General features: G+C 37.8%; 1 protein-coding gene across 3 annotated transcripts in view; it reads left to right on the top strand.

Moving 5' to 3' along the window:
* LAMA4 (laminin subunit alpha 4) overlaps nt 1-20311 on the top strand; it is a 102081-nt gene that overhangs the window by 62135 nt on the left and 19635 nt on the right. For all 3 annotated transcript variants that reach the window (XR_011697129.1, XM_071548922.1, XM_071548920.1), the window contains exons 14-25: nt 226-367; nt 1418-1514; nt 2291-2407; nt 3022-3204; nt 8218-8357; nt 9881-10054; nt 11060-11202; nt 11524-11686; nt 13711-13844; nt 15078-15249; nt 17295-17426; nt 18454-18596. Coding sequence is in view for 2 of the 3 variants with exons in the window: in XM_071548922.1 (XP_071405023.1) it covers nt 226-367; nt 1418-1514; nt 2291-2407; nt 3022-3204; nt 8218-8357; nt 9881-10054; nt 11060-11202; nt 11524-11686; nt 13711-13844; nt 15078-15249; nt 17295-17426; nt 18454-18596 (1740 nt within the window). In the remaining variant the exon portion in view is untranslated. The remainder of the gene's footprint in view (nt 1-225; nt 368-1417; nt 1515-2290; nt 2408-3021; nt 3205-8217; nt 8358-9880; nt 10055-11059; nt 11203-11523; nt 11687-13710; nt 13845-15077; nt 15250-17294; nt 17427-18453; nt 18597-20311) is intronic.

Here is a 20311-nt window from a genome sequence, read left to right as displayed (position 1 = left end):
AATCTGTATCTCATATATACTGTGAAATCTGCTTATCACTAACACATTAAAAAATAATATTGATTCAAAATTGGTCATAGACAATGAGGAGACTACCACTTAGGCCAAGTATATCTATGTGTGTGATTATGTAACAACAATTCACAGAATGTTAAGAAAATTAATCAATTTGAAACTACTTTGATTCAGTTTGCTCTCTTTCTTCTTTTACTTTATTTTTGACAGGAATTTGTATGGTGTTGATTCAAATGGTTTGGTACAAAGGGCAATCAATGCTTCAAATGTGTATGAAAACATTGCTGGTTATATTGAAGAAGCTAATAAAGCTGCATTGCTGGCACTGAACACAACAAATAGGGTCAAAGATGTAAGTAATTTTCATCATATCAGCTTTTACTTTGTGGATGCTTCAGGGACTTCAGACTCCTAAGTGTAAAGAAAAAACAAGAATTACCTTAACTGACAGGATTAAACTTCTCACTGCACATTCTTTTTCCTTTATTATTTCCTGAATTAAGTCCTGTGTTGTTAAATATTCTGCCAGTCTGAAGTCCATGGGATTTGAAAAGGCATAACAGAGGTTTTTCTGTCCCTATCCCATCCCGGAGTGATGCTTCTCTGTGTTTTGACTCATACTGAGACATTTCTGTGAAAGTCCAGACAATTTCCTGGCCTTGTGGGAACCTGAGCTGGCATTTAGTTCTTGAGCCTTAGTACTTCATTCAGTGCCATGTGGCAGGAAAGGTGGTCAAGACATCTAACAGAAGCACCACCATTTCTCATAAAATATCAAGTTAAAATGGGACAAAGTCAACTCATACACTCAGTGTAAGGATAAGGATGCTAATTTTGTTTCTGGCCTTACTGTTCTAAAATACCTTATATGTATTTTTTTTATGCTTATAGTTTGTAATCTGTATACATGCTATTTACCAGCAAGTTATTAGTGGGACAGCAAGAGGATTTTGGTAGAGTAAAGGGGCCTGAAGCCCAGAGGGCTGTGAGATTTCAAGACTAACCCTCTGTTTCCAGCATGCTACTGCAGACTTCAAAGCTACTCCCCACGGAGTGCAAACATTCAGCACCTATCTGAGATGACAGTAGTCACAGTGCCTAACTAACATGCGGCATGAGTGTCATGTTGACTAAACTGGAGCTAATAAATTAAGAGAACTTTTGTGCTTTCTGCACCTTTGCTATTCAGTGTTGTCTGGAAAACCATACATTTCTTTAAATATTTTTAAAACAGAAAATTCTGCTTTTTTTCCAATCCAACTGCCAGTCTTAAACGTTAACAAAGCAAACAAAACTGAAGTTGCATTTATATGCAGATAATATGTTGTCCATAATTCAACACAATAACGTGGAACATTTGGTAAGCATTATTCTGACTTTCTTTTTTGGAACATACTTGCAGGCAGCAGTTGGAATTGATACTCAGGTCATTTACCATAAAGGTAAAAGTGAAGAACTTCTCATCCAAGCAAGGCAGCTACAACGAGCAGCATATGACAGTAAATATACATACTTTCTACTTTCCTAGTCAGCATAAATGCATGCATGTTTAAAGAAATTTCAAAAGCACATCACTAAGGCAGAACTACTGCTGCAACAGAAGAGGTTATTGATCAAAGTTACACAAAGTACTTGAAATGGCCACAAGCACAGTTTCAGTAGTTCACGTGTTCTTCTGCCAGATGCTGAAAGTTTATTTCATTCATAAAAGGACCATTTCAGATTCAGGTACTTTTTAAATATGTGATGCTGCAAACAGTTTTTTACTGGTAAATATACTCAGGTTAGTAGTTTAACTAAAATCAAATCACAACAAAATAAGTGTTCAGTAAGCTGGATTTCACCAGTGAAGGAAAATAAATCTAAAAGCATTTTGGCTTTTGTTCATTGTAAAAGAAAGCTCTAAAACTGCAGAATTGCCATTTCAATTTTCCTGAACCTTTGGAGTTCCTTAAAACTTTTCCTGTATACTTCTTGCATCTAATTCCCAGCACTTCTGGTAAAGCAAAAAGAGATAGTACTGACTGAGATATAGGTCTCCAGATTTTTGTAAGACACCCTGTGGCAAGCCAATAGTGGCTGGGAGCTGCAAGGCTGCTTTTTCCTTTACATTACATGAGGTCAAGAGTGCTCGTATGTCTTATACTAAAGGAGTCCATGGTATAATGTTTAGGGTACATTAAATGACTAATAATATACCTCCACAGAATTAAATTTACCTTTCTGAACGCTACTTTGATGCCACTCAACTTTACCTCCTATTTTCTTTCTACAGGTCATGATTATACCATTGAAGATACTAGTTGGCAGGTTAATGGCACTTTTGCCAGAATGAATGCACTGCGAAACCAACTGATAAGAGCCATTGCAAAAATGCAATCAGCAGAGTCAGGTTGGAACTTCATCTTTATGATGCTTTATCTTCATACATTCAAGAGCATATTTTTATCATTGCATATGGCCTATGAAGATTTCAGTACTAGGGACACTGATAGGAATTAGACTGAAACTTGTAGACCTAGATAGCAAACATCCAGCTTTAACACATTCATAATGAAATTAAATGTTTTGCCACCTGAAATTATTAACATTCTTCTTAATCCTTTGGGTGGTTTTGACTGGGGTAGAGTTAACTTTCTTCACAGTGGTGAGTATGGGGGTGTGTTTTGGATTTGTGCTGAATACAGGGCTGATAATATAGAGATGTTTTTGCTGTTGCTGAGCTGTGCTTACACAGAGCCAAGGCCTTTTCTGCTTTTCATACTGCCACGCTGCTGAGGACACTTGGGGTGCATGGGAAGTTAGGAAGAGGCACAGCCAGGACAGCTGACGCCGTCTGACCCCATATTCCATACTATATGACATCATGCTTAGTATATGAACTGGGAGGAAGAAGGAAGAAGGTGAGGGGGAGGCTGGGGTATGAGGGAGAGGGACAAGGCACACAACACACTTAAATCTTTGAAAGAGCTTTTTTCTCCTCACTCCCCATTTATTTTGTACTAGGAGCCAGAGAGCGTTTGGAGCAAGCTAAACAGAATACTGCAGAGGCTGTAAGTGCCACCACAACAGTAACAGAGGCTACAACACCCATGGATGAGAATGTGAGGTTATGGTCTCAAAATCTGCAAGACTTCCAGCACAGTTCAGTGGCATATAACAATGCTGTGGATTCAGCTGGGGATGCAGGTATGGTGAACTGAATTTTTTCATTCCTTAAGGTTAAAAACTCAGGGAATTGCCAGAATATCATGTTTTATTATTGTTTACATTGCATATTCAATGCATATAATCTTCTAGCATTTTACCTACATGAAAACACTTCAGAAATTAGCAGTTATCCAGAGTCTTGACTATATTTTAAAACTGTTGGATACTTAGGCATTTCCAAAAATTACTTAAACACTTAAGTGCTGAAGTCTTTTTGGCTTCTAAGTAATTTTCATGAGAGTATTGAGGTCACATTGAATGGTAGACAGCTTGTTTAAACACTTCTTGCTATTATGATTGGCGAATTACTTTTGTGGTTTGGTTTTGTTGCTTGTTGTTTTTTTTTAACATTGGTAGTCATTTAAAAACAGAACCCTTTTGTCCTCAGTAGTAAAGTCATGGAGGAGAAACGGTCCCTGACTTGATGAGCTTGTAGTCTAAACAAAAGGGACAAAGAGGATTAAGGAGAAAATAAAATATTTAAGCAGGGTGATTTCTGGAAAAGCTTTTAAACATCACATTAATTCCACTTTTATTATTGGGGGAGGAGAAAAAGTAAACATTAGAAAACTTGTTATGAAAAATTTAACATAAATAAAAACAGAAAAGAAAAGCCTAAGGCAGATTACAAAATTGAAATGAAGATGGAGTGGAAAAAAGGCAGGGATAGTGAAGCTGAAATGAAGTGACTGTGGAAAGAAGGAAAAGAACAACTGGGAAAGTAAAGAAACAATCTAGAAATTAAAATATTCAGAATAAAAAACTAGTGACAAGCACAACTATTTATTCCTCAATGTATTCCTGGCTCTGCTCAGAAGGCTCAGTAATCCCAATACATTTATGGCTAGGGAAGCTGGAAATCCAGAACACATAATTTCCTTCATATGATTGATGACACCATCACCTGCAGCACCGTTCAGTGATGTCTTGCCTTCTGAAAGTGCCGCAGAGAAGGTCCACAATTGCTTTGGATCTATATCCAGAAAGTCTCATTCTAAGATCTACTGCCCTAAGTCCCTTCTTCTTCTGTCAGCAACTTGGCACCTTGAGTGTCATTTTACTGCAAATGGTGTTATGAGTACCAACCCAAATATTGCTTCTAGTGTCACAAAGTCACACTATTCCCTCTAGGTTGTGGAGACTCAAGAGTCATGTTACTTTCAGAATTCAGTAATTATTAAGACGCTTACACTAGTATTTTTTGTTAAATGAGAGCTCCCAAGAACTGTTTTAGAAGTTGTTCCCTCGACAAGAAAAATTCAGTGCTATTCAATATCCCAATCTGGCTCCAGAATTGGAGGAAATTCAGATTTCTCTGAGCTTTACTTCTAAAGGAAGCAGTGAGTTGCTCCCTCTGGTAATGGGTAAGCTCACTATTAGTCACTGTACAGAGCTCCAGAAGAGTGTAGTTAATTTAACAGCAATTGTATTGCATTGCTGTAAAGTTCCTTTGATCACCACAGAACTGAGTTTAAGCTATGGGCTATGTGCTCCAATTCCCATGTAACATAATGTAAATGTGGATATGATTGGCCTCCCAGAAGGGAATGGTATGAGTAAAATCATCCAAGAGAAATGGTCTGCTATAGTTTGCACATTAAGGTTTTTGTTTTTATTCACCTTTACACTTGATTTACATTTAACATTTACCAGTGCCAGCTTGGTAGACAGAGCAGCAACAGAGAATGCATTTGACTCTTCATGCTCAAAATGCCAGCAGACATTGAGGATTCAAAAAATCTGCTCGTACTAGCTGTTGTACTGGAAGAAATATTTCCAGTAGCATTTGAGATGCTTCATAAAAGTGAATAGAGTTAGGATGGCCCAGGTCTCCTAGTTGGTTATGCTCCCAAAAAGGCATGCATGGTACATGCACCAGAAGTTGTAAGTGATGTTGCATGTGATGTGCCTGGCAAAAATGTCTTCTCTGTGACTGTGATTTTACAGGTAAGGAGTCACCTTGAAAATACTGTGTTCATATCAGAGCACCTGGAGGGCCTGCCGACCCCAAACTAACTGTTGGAGAAATGCTAATATGCAAACTACAGCAAAGTGTGCCTTAGTACTTTTGTGGAGGCAGCTTTTCCATGGCATTTTGGGGTCTGAAAGCATTTGTTTTGTTTGTTTTTAAGGTACAAAGGGAGCGTGGCTTTTTTTTGCCAGAAAGATCAAGTGGAAGTAGCTGAGAGAACAGTGCTTACACAGGAGGCTGGCATGGGTTGTGCTCCAGACAAATGTGACTCTGATTCACAGCCTGAGAAGACAGATGTAGATTTGCCAGGCATGGTGGAGTGTTCCTAGATCAGCTCCGTATTTGCCAGGAGAGGTTGATCTGACAGGAGGAATGTCCATCAAACTCCAAAAGAAAGTCACAACAAAAGTTCAGACAGGTGCCTGAAACACTAAAACACCTGAATATCATGCCAATAGCACCACCATAAGCAGCTGAAGCCTCTAAGGTGGCATGTCTGGATAACCTTTAAATAAAGCTTGCACTTGGTTTTTGGAAGGGTGAGGGCATGTTCTTGGCTGTGAAGTTTGTCTGAGAATACTTCCTGTTGCCATTGTGCAGGGAACTGGTGGGCTTCATCAGAAAGGGTGGACAGTTTGGGAAGGAAAAAGTGCCTGGAAGGTTATAGTCAAGGTATATCCTCATTGACAGTTTCCCTTCCATTCTTATTTATGTTTTATCACTTTGTAAGTCTAGTTTTCCTTTTTCACTCTTACCTTCAACCTGAAGACTGAATACAAAAATCAGTATTCTTCTTCATTGAAAAATGTCATTAGAAAGGTCCAGAGAAAAGTGTTTATGTTGAAATTTTTATAACAGTTCTAGAGTAATAGATATTAGTTTTGTGTTTTCGTGTCAGAGTAGTGTTTCAAATTTAGTACATCAAATTTCAAACAGATGAAAATCCATGTTTAAAAGATATCAGACAAAACACAATTCCAATTCAGTTGTGGATTATAAAAAAAAACAAACCACAAAAACAAATCAAAAAGTTGAATTTTTCTAAGTCACTTTCTGAGCTTGTATTTTTTTTACCTCTAAAAATAATTTGGGCTTTTTTTTCCAGTGCAATGGAACATTCATTTCAAAAGGTAGAGAAACTTTTTATAAGTTGATTATTATACTAGTTGGGTTTGGTCTATTAATGCATTCTGTAATTACTGTTACTCAGAATTCACAGTAGTCCTTTGAGGATTTGCTAAAATAATGGCATTTTAATGTACAGTGTTATATATAATATCTGATTACTGGCCCTCAGCACATAAGGCCTTTCAGGACTTAATGAGAATAACTGTAATAACTAAAGCTGTATATGACCCACTCCTAGACTGAACTTGGATAGCAAAACACAAGTGAAAACAGCCAAGCAGGGAGAGAACAGGACTGAGGCAAATACAGCTTTTTACTCTATCCAGAAAGAAGCTGACTTGTAGGACTCCATGGGATCTTCTCATATTCGGGGTTGATCTGAATGAGGCTGAGAGCTGCTTCAGTCTTTAGTCAATCCAGACTGTAAGAACAGAAAAGTGATTGGAGTCTACTCCTCCTTCTGTACAGTCTCAGTATATCTGAGGATTAGCCCCTCTACCTGCCTCTCTGCTACCTTGTCCTGGGAATGTTCAAGGCCATATTTTGGATGGGGCTCTGAGCAACCTGCTCTAGAGGAAGATGTCCCTGCCCACAGCACAAGGGGTTGGAAATAGATGATCTTTAAGATTCCTTCCAACCCAAGCCATTCTATGATTCTGTGATTATCAGACAAGAGTAACAAAATGTAAGGAAGAACAAAAGAGTAGGTGAACACAAGCTGACAAACCCCTAAAATATTACTGCAAACCCTACAAATCTGGTTTAACCTTTGAGGTCAATTCATGTCATTAAAAATTAAGTCTGAATGCTAGATATTTCTTATATGCATGTAGCTTGCAGCTAAAATCTCATTTTGTTATACTCAGCTACTTGTACCTACATTTAATTAAAGATGAAAAATGATGTGATGTGTAAATATCCTTCAAAGGGCAACATGGCATTGGAATCTGATGTGATAAAATTGGATTATAACTAAGGGCAGTTATTTTTCTTTCTTTATAATTTTTTCTGCTTATCTCTTTGGAAAAGGACTTATCTCCCTCTGATCACAACAAAGCCTCTGCATTTCCCTTGGATAGCAATGTCACTTGTACTTGTACCACCACAAGACACAGCAGTGAAAGACCAAAGGTCCTGGACTCTAATTCATGACCCCTGGTAGATGCAGGCAGGAAAGTTGAAGAGGTTACCAATCACAAGGCCTGGGGCAGGTAGTAAGTACAGCTTAGGTGCACAAACACGATCATCTAAGCCCTCTACTTTTGTACAATACAGGCCTGTTACCAAAGTCTGAAAGTACCAGTGTTTCTGTTATGAGAGTGGGCTGTGAACCACATGCAGATACATCATCTGTGCAGCCATTGCTGTTATCTGGGCGATGACCTTTGGGAGAGATGAAAGCTGAGGAAAACAACCTATACATCTCCCCTATGAGGAATTTGAAAAGCTCATGAACCATAACTCCTAGATGCACTTCCCAGGTCAGCCACAGATGCTGAACAAATAATCCTTCTGCTCCAGTTGCCATACCTGTAAACTTGTGTTTAACATGTATTTGCCTTGAAGGAAGATGAAAAGGTTAAAACAATTAACATTTGCAGAGCTCCTTGAGGAAAGTATTACACAGGTAACTCGCCACAGTATTACCAAGAAGTCCCATTAAAATGTAGTCTCCTTTGTGCAAACTTATTTCTGAAAACTTTTGCAATACTAGATTGTTATAAATTGCTACTCTTTCTGAAATCGCTGTCTCTCATAAACCACAGTGAGGACTTGTTCTTAAAGCAGGAGGCAGGTAAGTTCACCTAAGAGGATGAGCATAAATCTTCCTGGTGCAAAATCAGTGTTTCAAAGAGGAAAAAACCAAGTTGTTACTTCTCTTCTAACTACAGTGAAGAAATTTTCAGAAGTTTTACCTGAGGTCCTGGACAAACTACACAGAGTGGAACAGAAGGCACCAGCAAACAACATTTCGTCTAGCATCCAGCGGATCAGAGAGTTAATTGCACAAACTAGGAGTGTAGCAAGCAAGGTAAAAATTTGGGATGGGACTTTTGGATACTAGAGCTAAAAATCAAATGCCTCTTACTATAACCTCTATTTTTCTGGGCTTTGTTGAAAGCCCAAATAGGACATTATCATCTCCCCTAAAGTGGACAAATAAAGCACTATGGAGGTCATTAAAATAATTATAATTGCTATTTTGCAAGCAGTTAATATTATCATGGTCAGATAAATGTCACCCTGACGGCCAACCTCATCAGATCTCAGAAGCCAAGCAGGGTCAGCCCTGTTAGTACTTAGATGGGAGACCTCCTGGGAATACTGGGGGGTGTAGGCTCTAGTCCTGAGGACTTCACTGTCACTGTCCAAGCTCACTCAGCCATGGTAGATGAACCTTAGGAGTTAAACGGTGGGGCCAGTTCTGCGCACGCTGTGCCTCACCTAAAAAATCCACTGCGCGGGCTGGAAGGGCACACCCACGTGGGGAGAGCCCTGCCCAAACCTTGTTCGTGAAGCCAAGCCATGAATGAATATTATCATGGTAGTCATGGTAGACTATTGTTACTGCAGTAGGAACTTTAATAAAATTATGGGCACACAAAAACCACTCAAAGCTAGAACTAATAGATCAACATTAGTTATCAGGAGTAGTAATTGGAGCAATTTAATATAAACTTTTCTGAGATAACAGGTGGTTTTTTTCGTTTTTTTTTTTTTAGTTTGGAATTTATTTTCTGCAGGGTAAGAGAATCTTTGGCTACCACATATATAGTAGAGAAAAATCTCTTTCATTATTGTTCATAAATAATGAGAGTTTTTCTACAACAAGAACACCAGACTGAAAAATTAAAACAGCGTATTTGAATTCATTAAGAGAAATAAAAAATTCAGTGCATTCTTGTATGTCCAAAATGCTGGAATATTCTGCCCATATAAATTACGTAAAAAAGAAAAGGAAAAATCAGTGTGTTTGCAGTGCTTGACTGTTCTTTAAAAGTACTTTGTCATTCAGGCATACTGAGTTTAAATTTGAAAACATTACTTCTAGTTATGTTGAAGGCATTTTGAACTGAAATGAACAGGTTTTTCATTTTATTAGCATCTCAAAAATATCACTCTAGATTCAGTAATATAACAGAATTACTCAGGAACAGAAAATTGGTCATGCTACTCCCAAAGCAAAGAAATAAATTATGAGTAGAAGTTTTATAGCTATGTAAGAATTTCATTATATGCCATACATAATGATGTAGCCCTGATTCAACTAAGAATATATCTATCTCCCATTGAAATTTAATTTACTATATGAATATGCTTAAGCAGAGTTAATTAGGACCTTTAATTGATTTTAAAATTAATTCCTTTCATCTTCTTTACAGTGTCTTCCAGAAATTATTGTTATAAATATTCAATTTTATATAGCTAATATATAAGTGCCAACTCCACTCTTGCACTAAACAAGGCCACTGGCTAAGTATTCTTGCACATTTACCTTAAGTAATGACCCCAGACAGCAATAATCTGTCTCACATGGCATACTTACAACTGCAGGTCCAAGTTTCTATGATGTTTGGAGGCCAATCAGCTGTTGAAGTCAATCCAAAGATCAACGTGGAAGAACTGAAATCTTTCACTTCCATGAGCTTGTACATAAAGCTTCAGAAAGACAACCCACAACTGGCAGCATCTCCAGACAGATTCATTTTGTACCTTGGAAACAAAAATGTAAGAGAATAACTCATTTAATATTTTAAACATATTAAAAAAAAAGAAAATTGAAATAGGTTTTAAGTTTCTTTGCCCTTGGTTTTTCCTCTCACTTTGTGTTTCAAAATAAGGTGTCTACTATATGACTGTCATTGATTTTGTGACAAGCAAAGTGCAAGGGTTCCTAAGACCCTTGTCCTTGAGACTTCTCACCTCAAACAATGAAAGATTCTCTCTTAAAAGGAATTTAGACTGCCTATTGAGTGTACAGCTTTGATTGACACTCTGTGAGCCACACTTGCTATCTCCACTGGTGGCACCAAGGTGCTCTGAAGCAGTTAATATCACCCACTGGGTTTTGTGAGATACATTTTAATCAGTTTATGCTACTGACAGTGTCAATTCCAAATCTCTGAGGTCACAGGCCCACAAGATAAGCAGGTTTCCTTATCTGTGACTTGTGCTGCTGTTGTACACTATGCAGACCACTATGAAATAGCTGTTCTTTAAATTGTGGTTTCTAAAAGAAAAAAATCACACCTCATAAGGCAGGTATAATCCTGGAAATTTGTTACTTGGGAGGAGTAAAGAGGTAGGTTTTATTTTTAAGCTTTTCTGAAAAGAATGTCTACTGAATATAAATCAAGTGAAAACCCTTCTGGCAGAGTATTTAATTGCAGCATAATACCTGGTCTTTAGACTATTTCCAGCATGATGCTGCACACTAAATGCTGATGAACAGCTTTCCATTGAACATGACTAATTCATGCTCAGCAGACAGCTCATGACCTTGTATTTACTGCAGTCAAAACGGACATAAAGTAAAATTTCAAGAGACCTTTTTGTACACTTTTTTCTGTTGAAAGCAACCAATTAGAGAATGAAGCCTTTGTTTGTATTTTAAAAGCTTTTAATAATAATATTAAAAGGTGTAATTTAGTTTATGAAAGCCCACTCTTTAATAATGTTCTGCATTAAGTCTCTTTGATGTATCTCTGACATCCTTCTCCATTTATATTTTAGGCAAAACATTACATTGGTCTTGCAATTAAAAATGACAACCTTGTGTACATTTATAATCTGGGTGGCCAAGATGTGGAGATACCTCTGGATGCCAAGCCAGTCAGCACCTGGCCTTCTTACTTCAGCATCATCAAAATTGAGAGGTAAAGTGATAATGTGCATTTTCCCCAAATCAACCGGTTAACAGGAAAAATTAACAGGCAGAAAAGGCTGTGTCAGTAGTCTTCAGTGCCTGGTTCTACTCCTGCTGAAATAAATGTAAATTCTCTCTGCTTTGGAAGAGCCAAGAACCAAGGGGCCACATGGAGGAAGAGAAAGTGTCTGTGACTTCTCCCTTTCTTTCCCCCCAGATTATTAGTCTTCTAGTAAGGAAATAAAAACCCTTCCTGGAATTGGAGGCCTTCTTGTTCTCTTGTATGTCCAGCCAACATGAAACTTTCTTCTCTTGCAATTCCTTTCTATAGGATTGGGAGACACGGCAAAATGTTTCTAACTGTGCCCAGTCTGAGCAGCACAGATGAAGAAAAATTCATCAAAAAGGGAGAGGTCCTTGGTCCTGGCTCTCTTCTTAAACTAGAACCTGAAAATGCTGTTTTCTATGTCGGTGGAGTGCCTCCAGGCTTCAAGGTTGGTCAGAGAAATGTTCTATATTCAAAACTAAATAGTGAAAATTTATCTTGCTGGACTTCCCTTTAAACACAGAAAGAGTACACAGGGAAAATGTCCTTATTGAGTCATTTATCATTTGTCTTTTAGCCATGGCGAAAAGAGTTTTCTCTTGCATATTATGTATTACAGTAAAATTATCAGATTTCTGATAGCAGACATTGAAGTTCTTGGAAATGTAACTAAAGAAAGGCTTGCTAGCTGTTAACTAGCATAAATGAAGGCATAAATTAGTCCACCTTAACAAAGCTTTCAGGCTACTAGGTTTTTCAGTGCTAATGTGTTCTTGGTACTCAGAAATTCTCCTTTACAACTGTCACAAAAATGAAAAGTAAGGTATTGCTAATATTAGGATAGTGTGAGAAATTAGCAATATAGTCATTAGTCTGAATTTAAATTATTGTTGGTACAAATCCAGCCTTATAACAGCATAAAAAGTTTCCTGTGCAAAATATGTTTGAAGAGCTGTGTGAGACAGTTACTAAGAGCCTGAATTAGCACCTCACTTACCTGCTTCTGTGAGCATACCAGTTTCTCTTTTTGGTTTAAAAAATTACTGTGAACTATCTTAGCTATGAAAATTGCATGGCTGACTAAAAACATACCTTAAAAGACTTTAGAGAATGCTAAATTCTTTAGGCTAACAGTAGCAGGTGCTAAAAAGATACAAATACTGATCCAAAAGCAGGTCTCCTAACAACATACTCAGGTGTTCCTGAGCTTTGCATTGTTGTGACTACCAAATGTATGCCATGATCTGAATGTTAGATTTTTAAGACCTGGGTGCAAATTTCCTGGGACTAGGACTGAGCACTAAAGAGCAGTTGCAGACACACACACAGACACAAGAAGTCATCCATCAAATGAAGCCTCCAGGCCTGTTCCAGAGCAGGGCAGAGGAAAGAGGAAAGTGAAGGAAAATGGGAAGGGAAATGGGAAGAAAAGGATTCATGGTATTATTTGATAAGCATATGGGTCTTTTTCCACTGAAAAAAGGACAACTCACATTTTCATTTTTTAACATACAGTCTTATTTGCTAAAAGATTTTGCCTTTGATTCTAGGTTACATACTTTTCAAATATGACCATTAGAAGTCTCTCATGCTTAAGATAATTTAACAGAATAGTAGGAGAAACAAAAGGGGAAAAAAACCCATGATCATTTATGAAATGTATCTGTGCTGCAGATAAGAATCTAATTCTCTTTTACAGCTACATATATTATGCATTGCTGTATTACCATTACTATTATATCATAAGCAAAAGGGAAATAATGAGAAGATGAAGTTTCTCACAGTGATCAAACTCTCAAGTACAAGAGCTGTTAGTAATATCACACCTGTTCCACAGGGCAGAATACTTTCATATAAAAAGAATGATTTGCTAGCTCTGTAAGCTTTATTCTTTGGAATTTTCCCCGCACCAGTGTGGTTATTTAAATTCCACTTGCAGTGACCTTTGTTAAAAGAAGAAGTTTCTATTTCTTGCTAACTGTTCAAAATAATACCTACTGAGGATTACCCACTGGAACAGGCTTTGAATCCCAGACTCCTGGGTTTAAAGAGGTCTTTCATTTTTCTCTCTTTTCATCATGATATGAAGTTATTTTTCTGGTGTGAAGGATGTCTATACATTAGATATGAAATATCTACTGAGAGATTCAAATATATTAAGGTATCCTATTAGTCAAATCTTAACACTTTTGCCCTTTTCCAATCAAAATTACAAAAGAAGGTTTTGTTTACAGTTTCCTTTCCTGGCCCAGTTTTCTCACTGTGAGACCATTCATGTGCTCCCTTTTAACTTACAGCCCATAGGCCACATTATGATAAAGACTGCAAAGGCTATTCAAAGTTACATTATCTCATTTTTTGCAAAATACAAATTGCACAGGGACAAAACTGGTCCCAGGAAAAAATGATCTCACAATACCTAACTAAAGAGTGTGACCTTTCTCCTTCTACTCTTCCTTGTCCTCTGCACAGCTCCCTCCTAGTCTAAACCTACCTGGCTTCATCGGCTGCCTGGAACTGGCTACCCTAAACAATGATGTTATCAGCCTGTACAACTTCAAGCACGTCTATAACATCGACACCACCACATCGCCACCTTGTGCCAGGTAGGGGACAGTTCCATCCTCACTCTGCTGCTCTGGTTTGTTGCAAGTGCCAGTCCTGATGGTTCATTTCTCTTTTAGATTACTAACATGAAAGTGACCCTGGATTGTCCAGAAAGAACTTGGTTGCTTTTAACTCCTAATAGCATATATTTATATGTGTGTGCGTGTGTATGTATATGTGTGTTTGTGTATATGTATGTGTATGTATATATATATATGCTGGACACAATGATCCTTAGGGTCCCTTTTAGTTTGAGATATTCTATGATTTTCTGCTGTCTCCAATATTTCTCAGTCTTGTTCATCTCTCAATCTTGTTCAGGCCTTCAAAAAGGAAATTGCCATGTTAGCTGCCATGTCCCTCCCAACCCCATTGCTTGCCTAGGACAGGACTGCTCCTGACTCAAATTATGTTCCTGCAAGTGATACAGCCACAGCCAGTCAGCTCTTGTGGGTCTGGTAACCTTGAGTGTGATCGCACCCCCAGCTAGCAAAGCCCATATGGAAGTTATCTTTCTGCCATTAACCCACAAAAGAAATTCCTTAGACAAGCCTTTCACAAAGTGTGAAATGCAGCTCCTAAAGTAGAAGTGAACATCAACTGCTGCATTAATTTAGCACAGACACAGCAGGCATTTTGTTCACGCAACAGGCAGCAACAGTAGTACCTCTCTGTAGAAAGAACATGAGAAAAATCTGCAGCATGCACTGGGAAGAAATGCAGGAAGTGTTGGGATACAGCAAGTGGTGGCTTTCCACACCCTTCCCACAGGGAGCGCAAGCTGCTGCTCTTTATAACAGTGCATGCAAGTTGCTCCTGGGTCCCCAGCAGAATCCATGCTCAGCTAAAGGCCTCAGAGAATGCAAATAGATTTCTGCACAAACTAGGCAAGCTCTTACTAAAAATATATGTGTATTCTTGTAAAGAGAAGGTGGTGTGGGCCTGTCACTTTACAAGGATGAGCAAAGAATTTTCCTGTCCTCTGCACACAGCACAGGATAAAAGCATGACACAATGATGAAAGAGTTAGATACACCTTCAAAGCTACACACTATTTTTCAGAAAAAATCTCCTAGGAAAAAAAATCTAAACAAAGTAATCAGTCTCACCATTGCCAGGAAGAAGCAGAAGTCCAGAAAAATTATTTCAATCAAGTATGTAAAGGCCTTTAAATTTCCCTAAATTAAAATGGGTACATGCCAAATAATTCTTCCCATCTTGTTTTTTTATAGAGATAAGTTGGCTTTCACTCAGAGCCGGGCTGTGAGCTATTTCTTTGATGGCTCTGGCTATGCTTTGGCAAGAAACATTGAGAGAAGGGGAAGATTCAGCCAGGTGACTCGATTTGACATAGAAGTTCGAACACCTACAGACAACGGACTGATCCTGCTGATGATTAATGGGGTGAGTACCAAATCCTGCTGGTACTCGTTATCCATGAGCACTACAAGTTCCACAGTACTTACAATATCATGGAAACTCCAAAGTCCTTATGTCCTTACATTTAACTTCTGGAAATACTTTGTGTTTGTCTGGTGCATGTATACATTAGTAGGGAACTGGAACTTGCTCTGCAAAGGTCTCAGGAAGCTGAGGCCTTGAGCTGGACTCTGCTTTCATCCAGAGACAGGCAGGACTTCAAACTGGTCCTACCCTTATGATGTAACTTTGAGAGAGACTTCAGTTAAGCCCAGTAGTTGTACCTTTACTTAAATGTGAATGCACAATCAAAGCGATAGGAGATTTCTACGAAGTAATTCCCAAAAAGCAGCCACTTTGTGGCTCTCCCTCAGGGTGCACTACAGTTAAATACTTAAGTTACTGAAAATAGAAAGCAGTCCAAATAAAAAGGCTTGATTCAAATGTCTTCAGCTTTTATGTTTGAAGGTGATGCAATCTCTGTACGAGTCTGAGGAAAGTAGACTCCACATGAAAATACCCTCTGAAGAGGAGCTCAGATTTTTTTTCTTTGGGCATCTCCACATGAACCTCCAAAGTCCTGTGTGGATTACAACCTGGTAAAGCCATAGAAAACATTTTTCATATGCAGATGCAGTCCACAGACAGACACTTGTCTAGACACCTACATGTAACACTGCATTAAGCATTTAGAAGAGAAAAAAATCCACTCTCATTAGGAGAGCTACTCTCCAGTATTTGCCTTTGGAGGAACTTCCAGAGGAGACCTGTGGGAAGCAATTTACTCTGCAGCCTAGCATGCTACCACTAACCTTTATTCTTAGAAGGTTTTGACTTAGCAGCTGCTGTTAAAAGTTTAACAGTCTCTATTGCAGACCAGTTATTTTTCTTCCAAGCAAAAGCACCTAGCAGTTTTTTGGAGATATATGCACATTGTGTTTGATGGTGGAAACTGCAATCAGGTTGGATGTCAGCTGTGGGAGACCATGTATACTCACAGGCGCATTTAGAAAGTCTGTGTAAGATGGTCCATTATTCAGTTCTGCAAAGACAGCTCATAAATATTCTGAATGTAATCCCTGTTTCATTTTCAAGTTTAAACTGTTCAGAACAAACCTGAGCTGCAGTTTCATTTAAAACTGCTAGATTAAAACCTACTCTTACTTCTTTAAGTAATGACTTCTGAAGGTGTACAGAGACATCAGTTCTTGGCCTGCAGTGGTCTTTCTAGAATTATTGTTCCCATGTTTCCATTAGGCATGGAAACAACAGCATAAACACTAGGAGAGAAGACAAACATTAGCATTAAAAGCATTAACTCAGATGCACTTATGCTGTAAAATGTCCTTTCTGTTTCTCTATGTTCAGTTTTGGACTAATTCTATGGTACAGATCTTCATTTCAAGCACTCCTTAAAGATTTTCTAAATTACAGCTCCTGTTTATGAAATTTAGGTCAGCCAGCCACAGAACAGAAGCCAAACCATAAAGCAGGAATTGTCAGGAATTCCAAAACCCAAATATATAGACTCTAGCTCAACCTTCAGTAAATACATCAGTGTTGATCAGGGCTATGAAAAGACAAAAAAAATCCTGATTGATTACAGACATTGTGACAGAAGCTGCTAATGCAGATACAACCATTCTAGCACAACATTGCTTTTACTAGTGTAACATGTTTTGTTTATGGCATGTGGTATTACCTTGATAGTAAATAGATGTGTTTGTATGAGGAACACTTTGTTGGTAAAGAATATTGACATTATTGTGCTACCAAATATTATTTTTATAGGGAAACAGTTCACCAAGTCTTCAAATAAGTGTCATTTATCAAACAATTATGTGTGCATGTGCATATATACATATATACTATAAATATAAAAATATTCTAGAAAATGCATTATAGTTTTACAAATAAAAATATATTTTCCCAGGATGCTTTTCACAGTGTCATTCTCATAATACTGTTTCTTAATTTTTTTTAATTGTGGCCACATACTGCTTTTCTGACTGCTGTTTTGTTTTATACAGAGCATGTTCTTCAGCCTAGAGATGCACAATGGTTTCTTGTACCTCCGCTACGACTTTGGCTTCAGCAACGGTCCTGTGCTTCTTGAGGACTCCATGAGGAAGGCTCAGATTAATGATGCTAAATTTCATGAGGTAGAGATGGGGCTACTATCACAGCCATTTGACCAACTATCCCAGAAGCTCCAAAGCAGCAGTAATTGCTCCAACACCCATGAAAGGAGCAAAAGGATGAGGGTCCAGGTGGTGATAGAGTAGAACAAGCAGAAGAGTAGAGTGCATGCAAGTTCCATCACCACTGAGCAGTGGAAAGGAAAGGCTCTCCCTGTCTCCTCATACAGCAGTGCTTTTAGACAGATTCTGTGTATTATTAGCCAAGGACAGGATAGTTCACATGGGAGTAAAAGTGTTATTAATTCAGAATTAAATTTTATCAAGGACAGCTCTATATTTCAAACATACAACTCTCCTCAACTATAATCATATCATTATGTTAACTTGACCACCTTAGTTGTGATGCATTGTATTACAAAAATTATGGCATTTGCCATTTCCTTAGAAAAGAGAGTTGATTTGGTAGCAGCTTTTTATATATGCACAGTATTTTACAGACCTTGACTGATGTAAAATATTTACTTGCATTTGGTTTCAGGGAATTTGCTTTAAACCAGTGTAACTGTGACTGTGAAAATCCTTCTTAGTAATTTACTTCTCCTGCCATTTCCTTGATGCAAATTCAGTCTGATTCCTGACCCATAACTACGGTTCTGTTTATATTTAAGTAGAGCACAATTATGCTTTTTATACTTTGACAATGAAATAAGATTTTAAGAAGTATACCCTAACTCCTTGGGTAAATCAAGAAAGCATCCTGAAGTTAATGGAGCTTATCTGTTTGCCGAGTGCAGAATTTGACATGGGTGCTTTCATGTGGATTTATTCAGAAGTGAAATATCCTGAGGATTCAGTCATCAGAGAAATTGTGATCAATCAAAATAAGCTTCCTAGTAGTAATCCTTGTCAGCATCTCCCAATTTGCAACTTCCTTGATAAATGGGAGGAACTTTTCAAACAAGACGATAGAAAGATGCAATCAATTTTGCAAGATCACCATGACAATTTACAAGAGATGACATTTTTAAGCACATGTTTTTCTTTTCAGATTTCTATTATATATCACAATTCGAAGAAGATGATCTTGGTAGTAGACAGGAGACATATAAAAAGTGTGGACAATGAAAGAACAGCAATGCCATTCACAGATATCTACATTGGAGGAGCACCTGCTGAGATCTTGCACTCCAGGTTGGTTTACAACTGGGTTTCAATCATTATATTCAAGTGATCACCATATTTAAGTAACGTTGTATAACCTGTGCTGAAGGGCTAACAATAAAACATTTTCTTTGGCATCAACACCTTATGTAAAACAACCTCTCAGACGCTCTTCTAAGTGTCTCTCAGAGCCTTGAAGTGCCACAGATTGGGCTTAATGCAGCACAGTTAAATTCTACTGAAACTGGCTTGGTTTTAGTCAGGGTAACAGAAACAGTCATCTTCTTTAAAAAAAAAAAAGGCATTTTCAAAGAACACATTATTATATCAAATTGGTATTTCTTCTTACTCTGCAAAAAGTGATGTTTGTAAAATAGCAATGCACTAGCTAAAGGATTGAGACCCTCTACCAACTGCATTTTCAAATATAAAATGATCTTTTTCCTACTAAGCATTTCAGCTCTGATTTGTCTCAGATTCTCTCTAGATCCACGTCAGCTGGCTCTGTGTAGGCGTGGGAAGAGAAGAAAAAGTTTCATTTTCCCATTGCAACCATTTGACAGAAGCCAAGTTTAATCTCAATAAAGTGTATAACTCTCATTTCCTGCAGTAGGAATCTGCCAGACCCCAGGGTCATGTTCTGAGAGCAGGCTGGCTGCTTGGAGAAGGGTATGCTCTTCTGATAGGCAATATTCATTCCTGGGGTCAGACAGCAAGGCCAGGATTTTCAGAAGGGCTCCAGCTGCTGTTTCAAGTGTCACAACTGCTAACAGGAATACCATTTCTCTTTAAAATATCCTCCATCAGAAAAAAAAAAGGATAGCAAGAATAGCAAGATAGTAAATGTTGCACAATATTTTCTAGGAATTAGTGGTAAATCTCCTGAAACCATATTTTGTTGTCAGGAGAGACTGTTAAATTGATAAATAACATCTGAGAGATAAAATACTTAATCCTGAAGTTTTGAAGATAGGGACAAACTTCATGTAAGGAAAAATGATGCCTTTCAATCCCACATAATTATTTGAACATGCAAACAAAATGGTGGGCAAGGGAGAAAAAGAGCATGTACTTTATCTGTCCTTTCAAATAGTTCTTTACAATGGTTTGTCATAAGGGGCTATTAACAAAATGAGTGAAGTGGAGAGGGGAAAGGCTGCAGTGGATTAGAAAGCAGCTGGGAAAGAGAAAATAGGATATAGTACTAACTCTTCAATTTTAAAGTATAAAAAGTCTCACATGCTTTGAGCACATGCTCAAAGGATCTCTCTTCGGGTTGATATTAGATACATTAATGATCTAAAGTACAAAAGGATGGTGAAAATTACTTTGGTTAATCAAGCCTAAAGAACACTGAAAAACCCCAGGAGGACCTAGAAATCTAGGCAATTGAGCAGCTCAGTGGCAGATAAGATTTGTTCACAAGTGTAGGATAGAAGATGGATCACATGAATTATGCCTGCAGTTTTCTAAGCTGATTGCAGTTATTCTTGAAAACACCTGGAAGGTACTGTCAAAGCAGGAAAAGTAACATCTCAATCAACAAGTTATATCAGAATTAAAAAATGGACATTGTAAAAACATGATCAATTATAATGTTGAAAAACATATACAGAAATTATTTAAGCAGAGCTACAACTTTGTTTTCAATATTGTACTCACCTTTAATTTTTATGACAAGGGTAGACAGCAGAAAGTATGGTCCAAATGTGGTGACATCACTCCATTTTTATCAGGAGCACAAG

Source organism: Pithys albifrons, chromosome 2 (assembly GCF_047495875.1).
Source record: "Pithys albifrons albifrons isolate INPA30051 chromosome 2, PitAlb_v1, whole genome shotgun sequence".
NCBI classification, from domain to species: domain Eukaryota; kingdom Metazoa; phylum Chordata; class Aves; order Passeriformes; family Thamnophilidae; genus Pithys; species Pithys albifrons.
The sequence above is the reverse complement of the archived record's forward strand: the minus strand, read 5'-3'. Positions and strand labels throughout refer to the sequence as shown.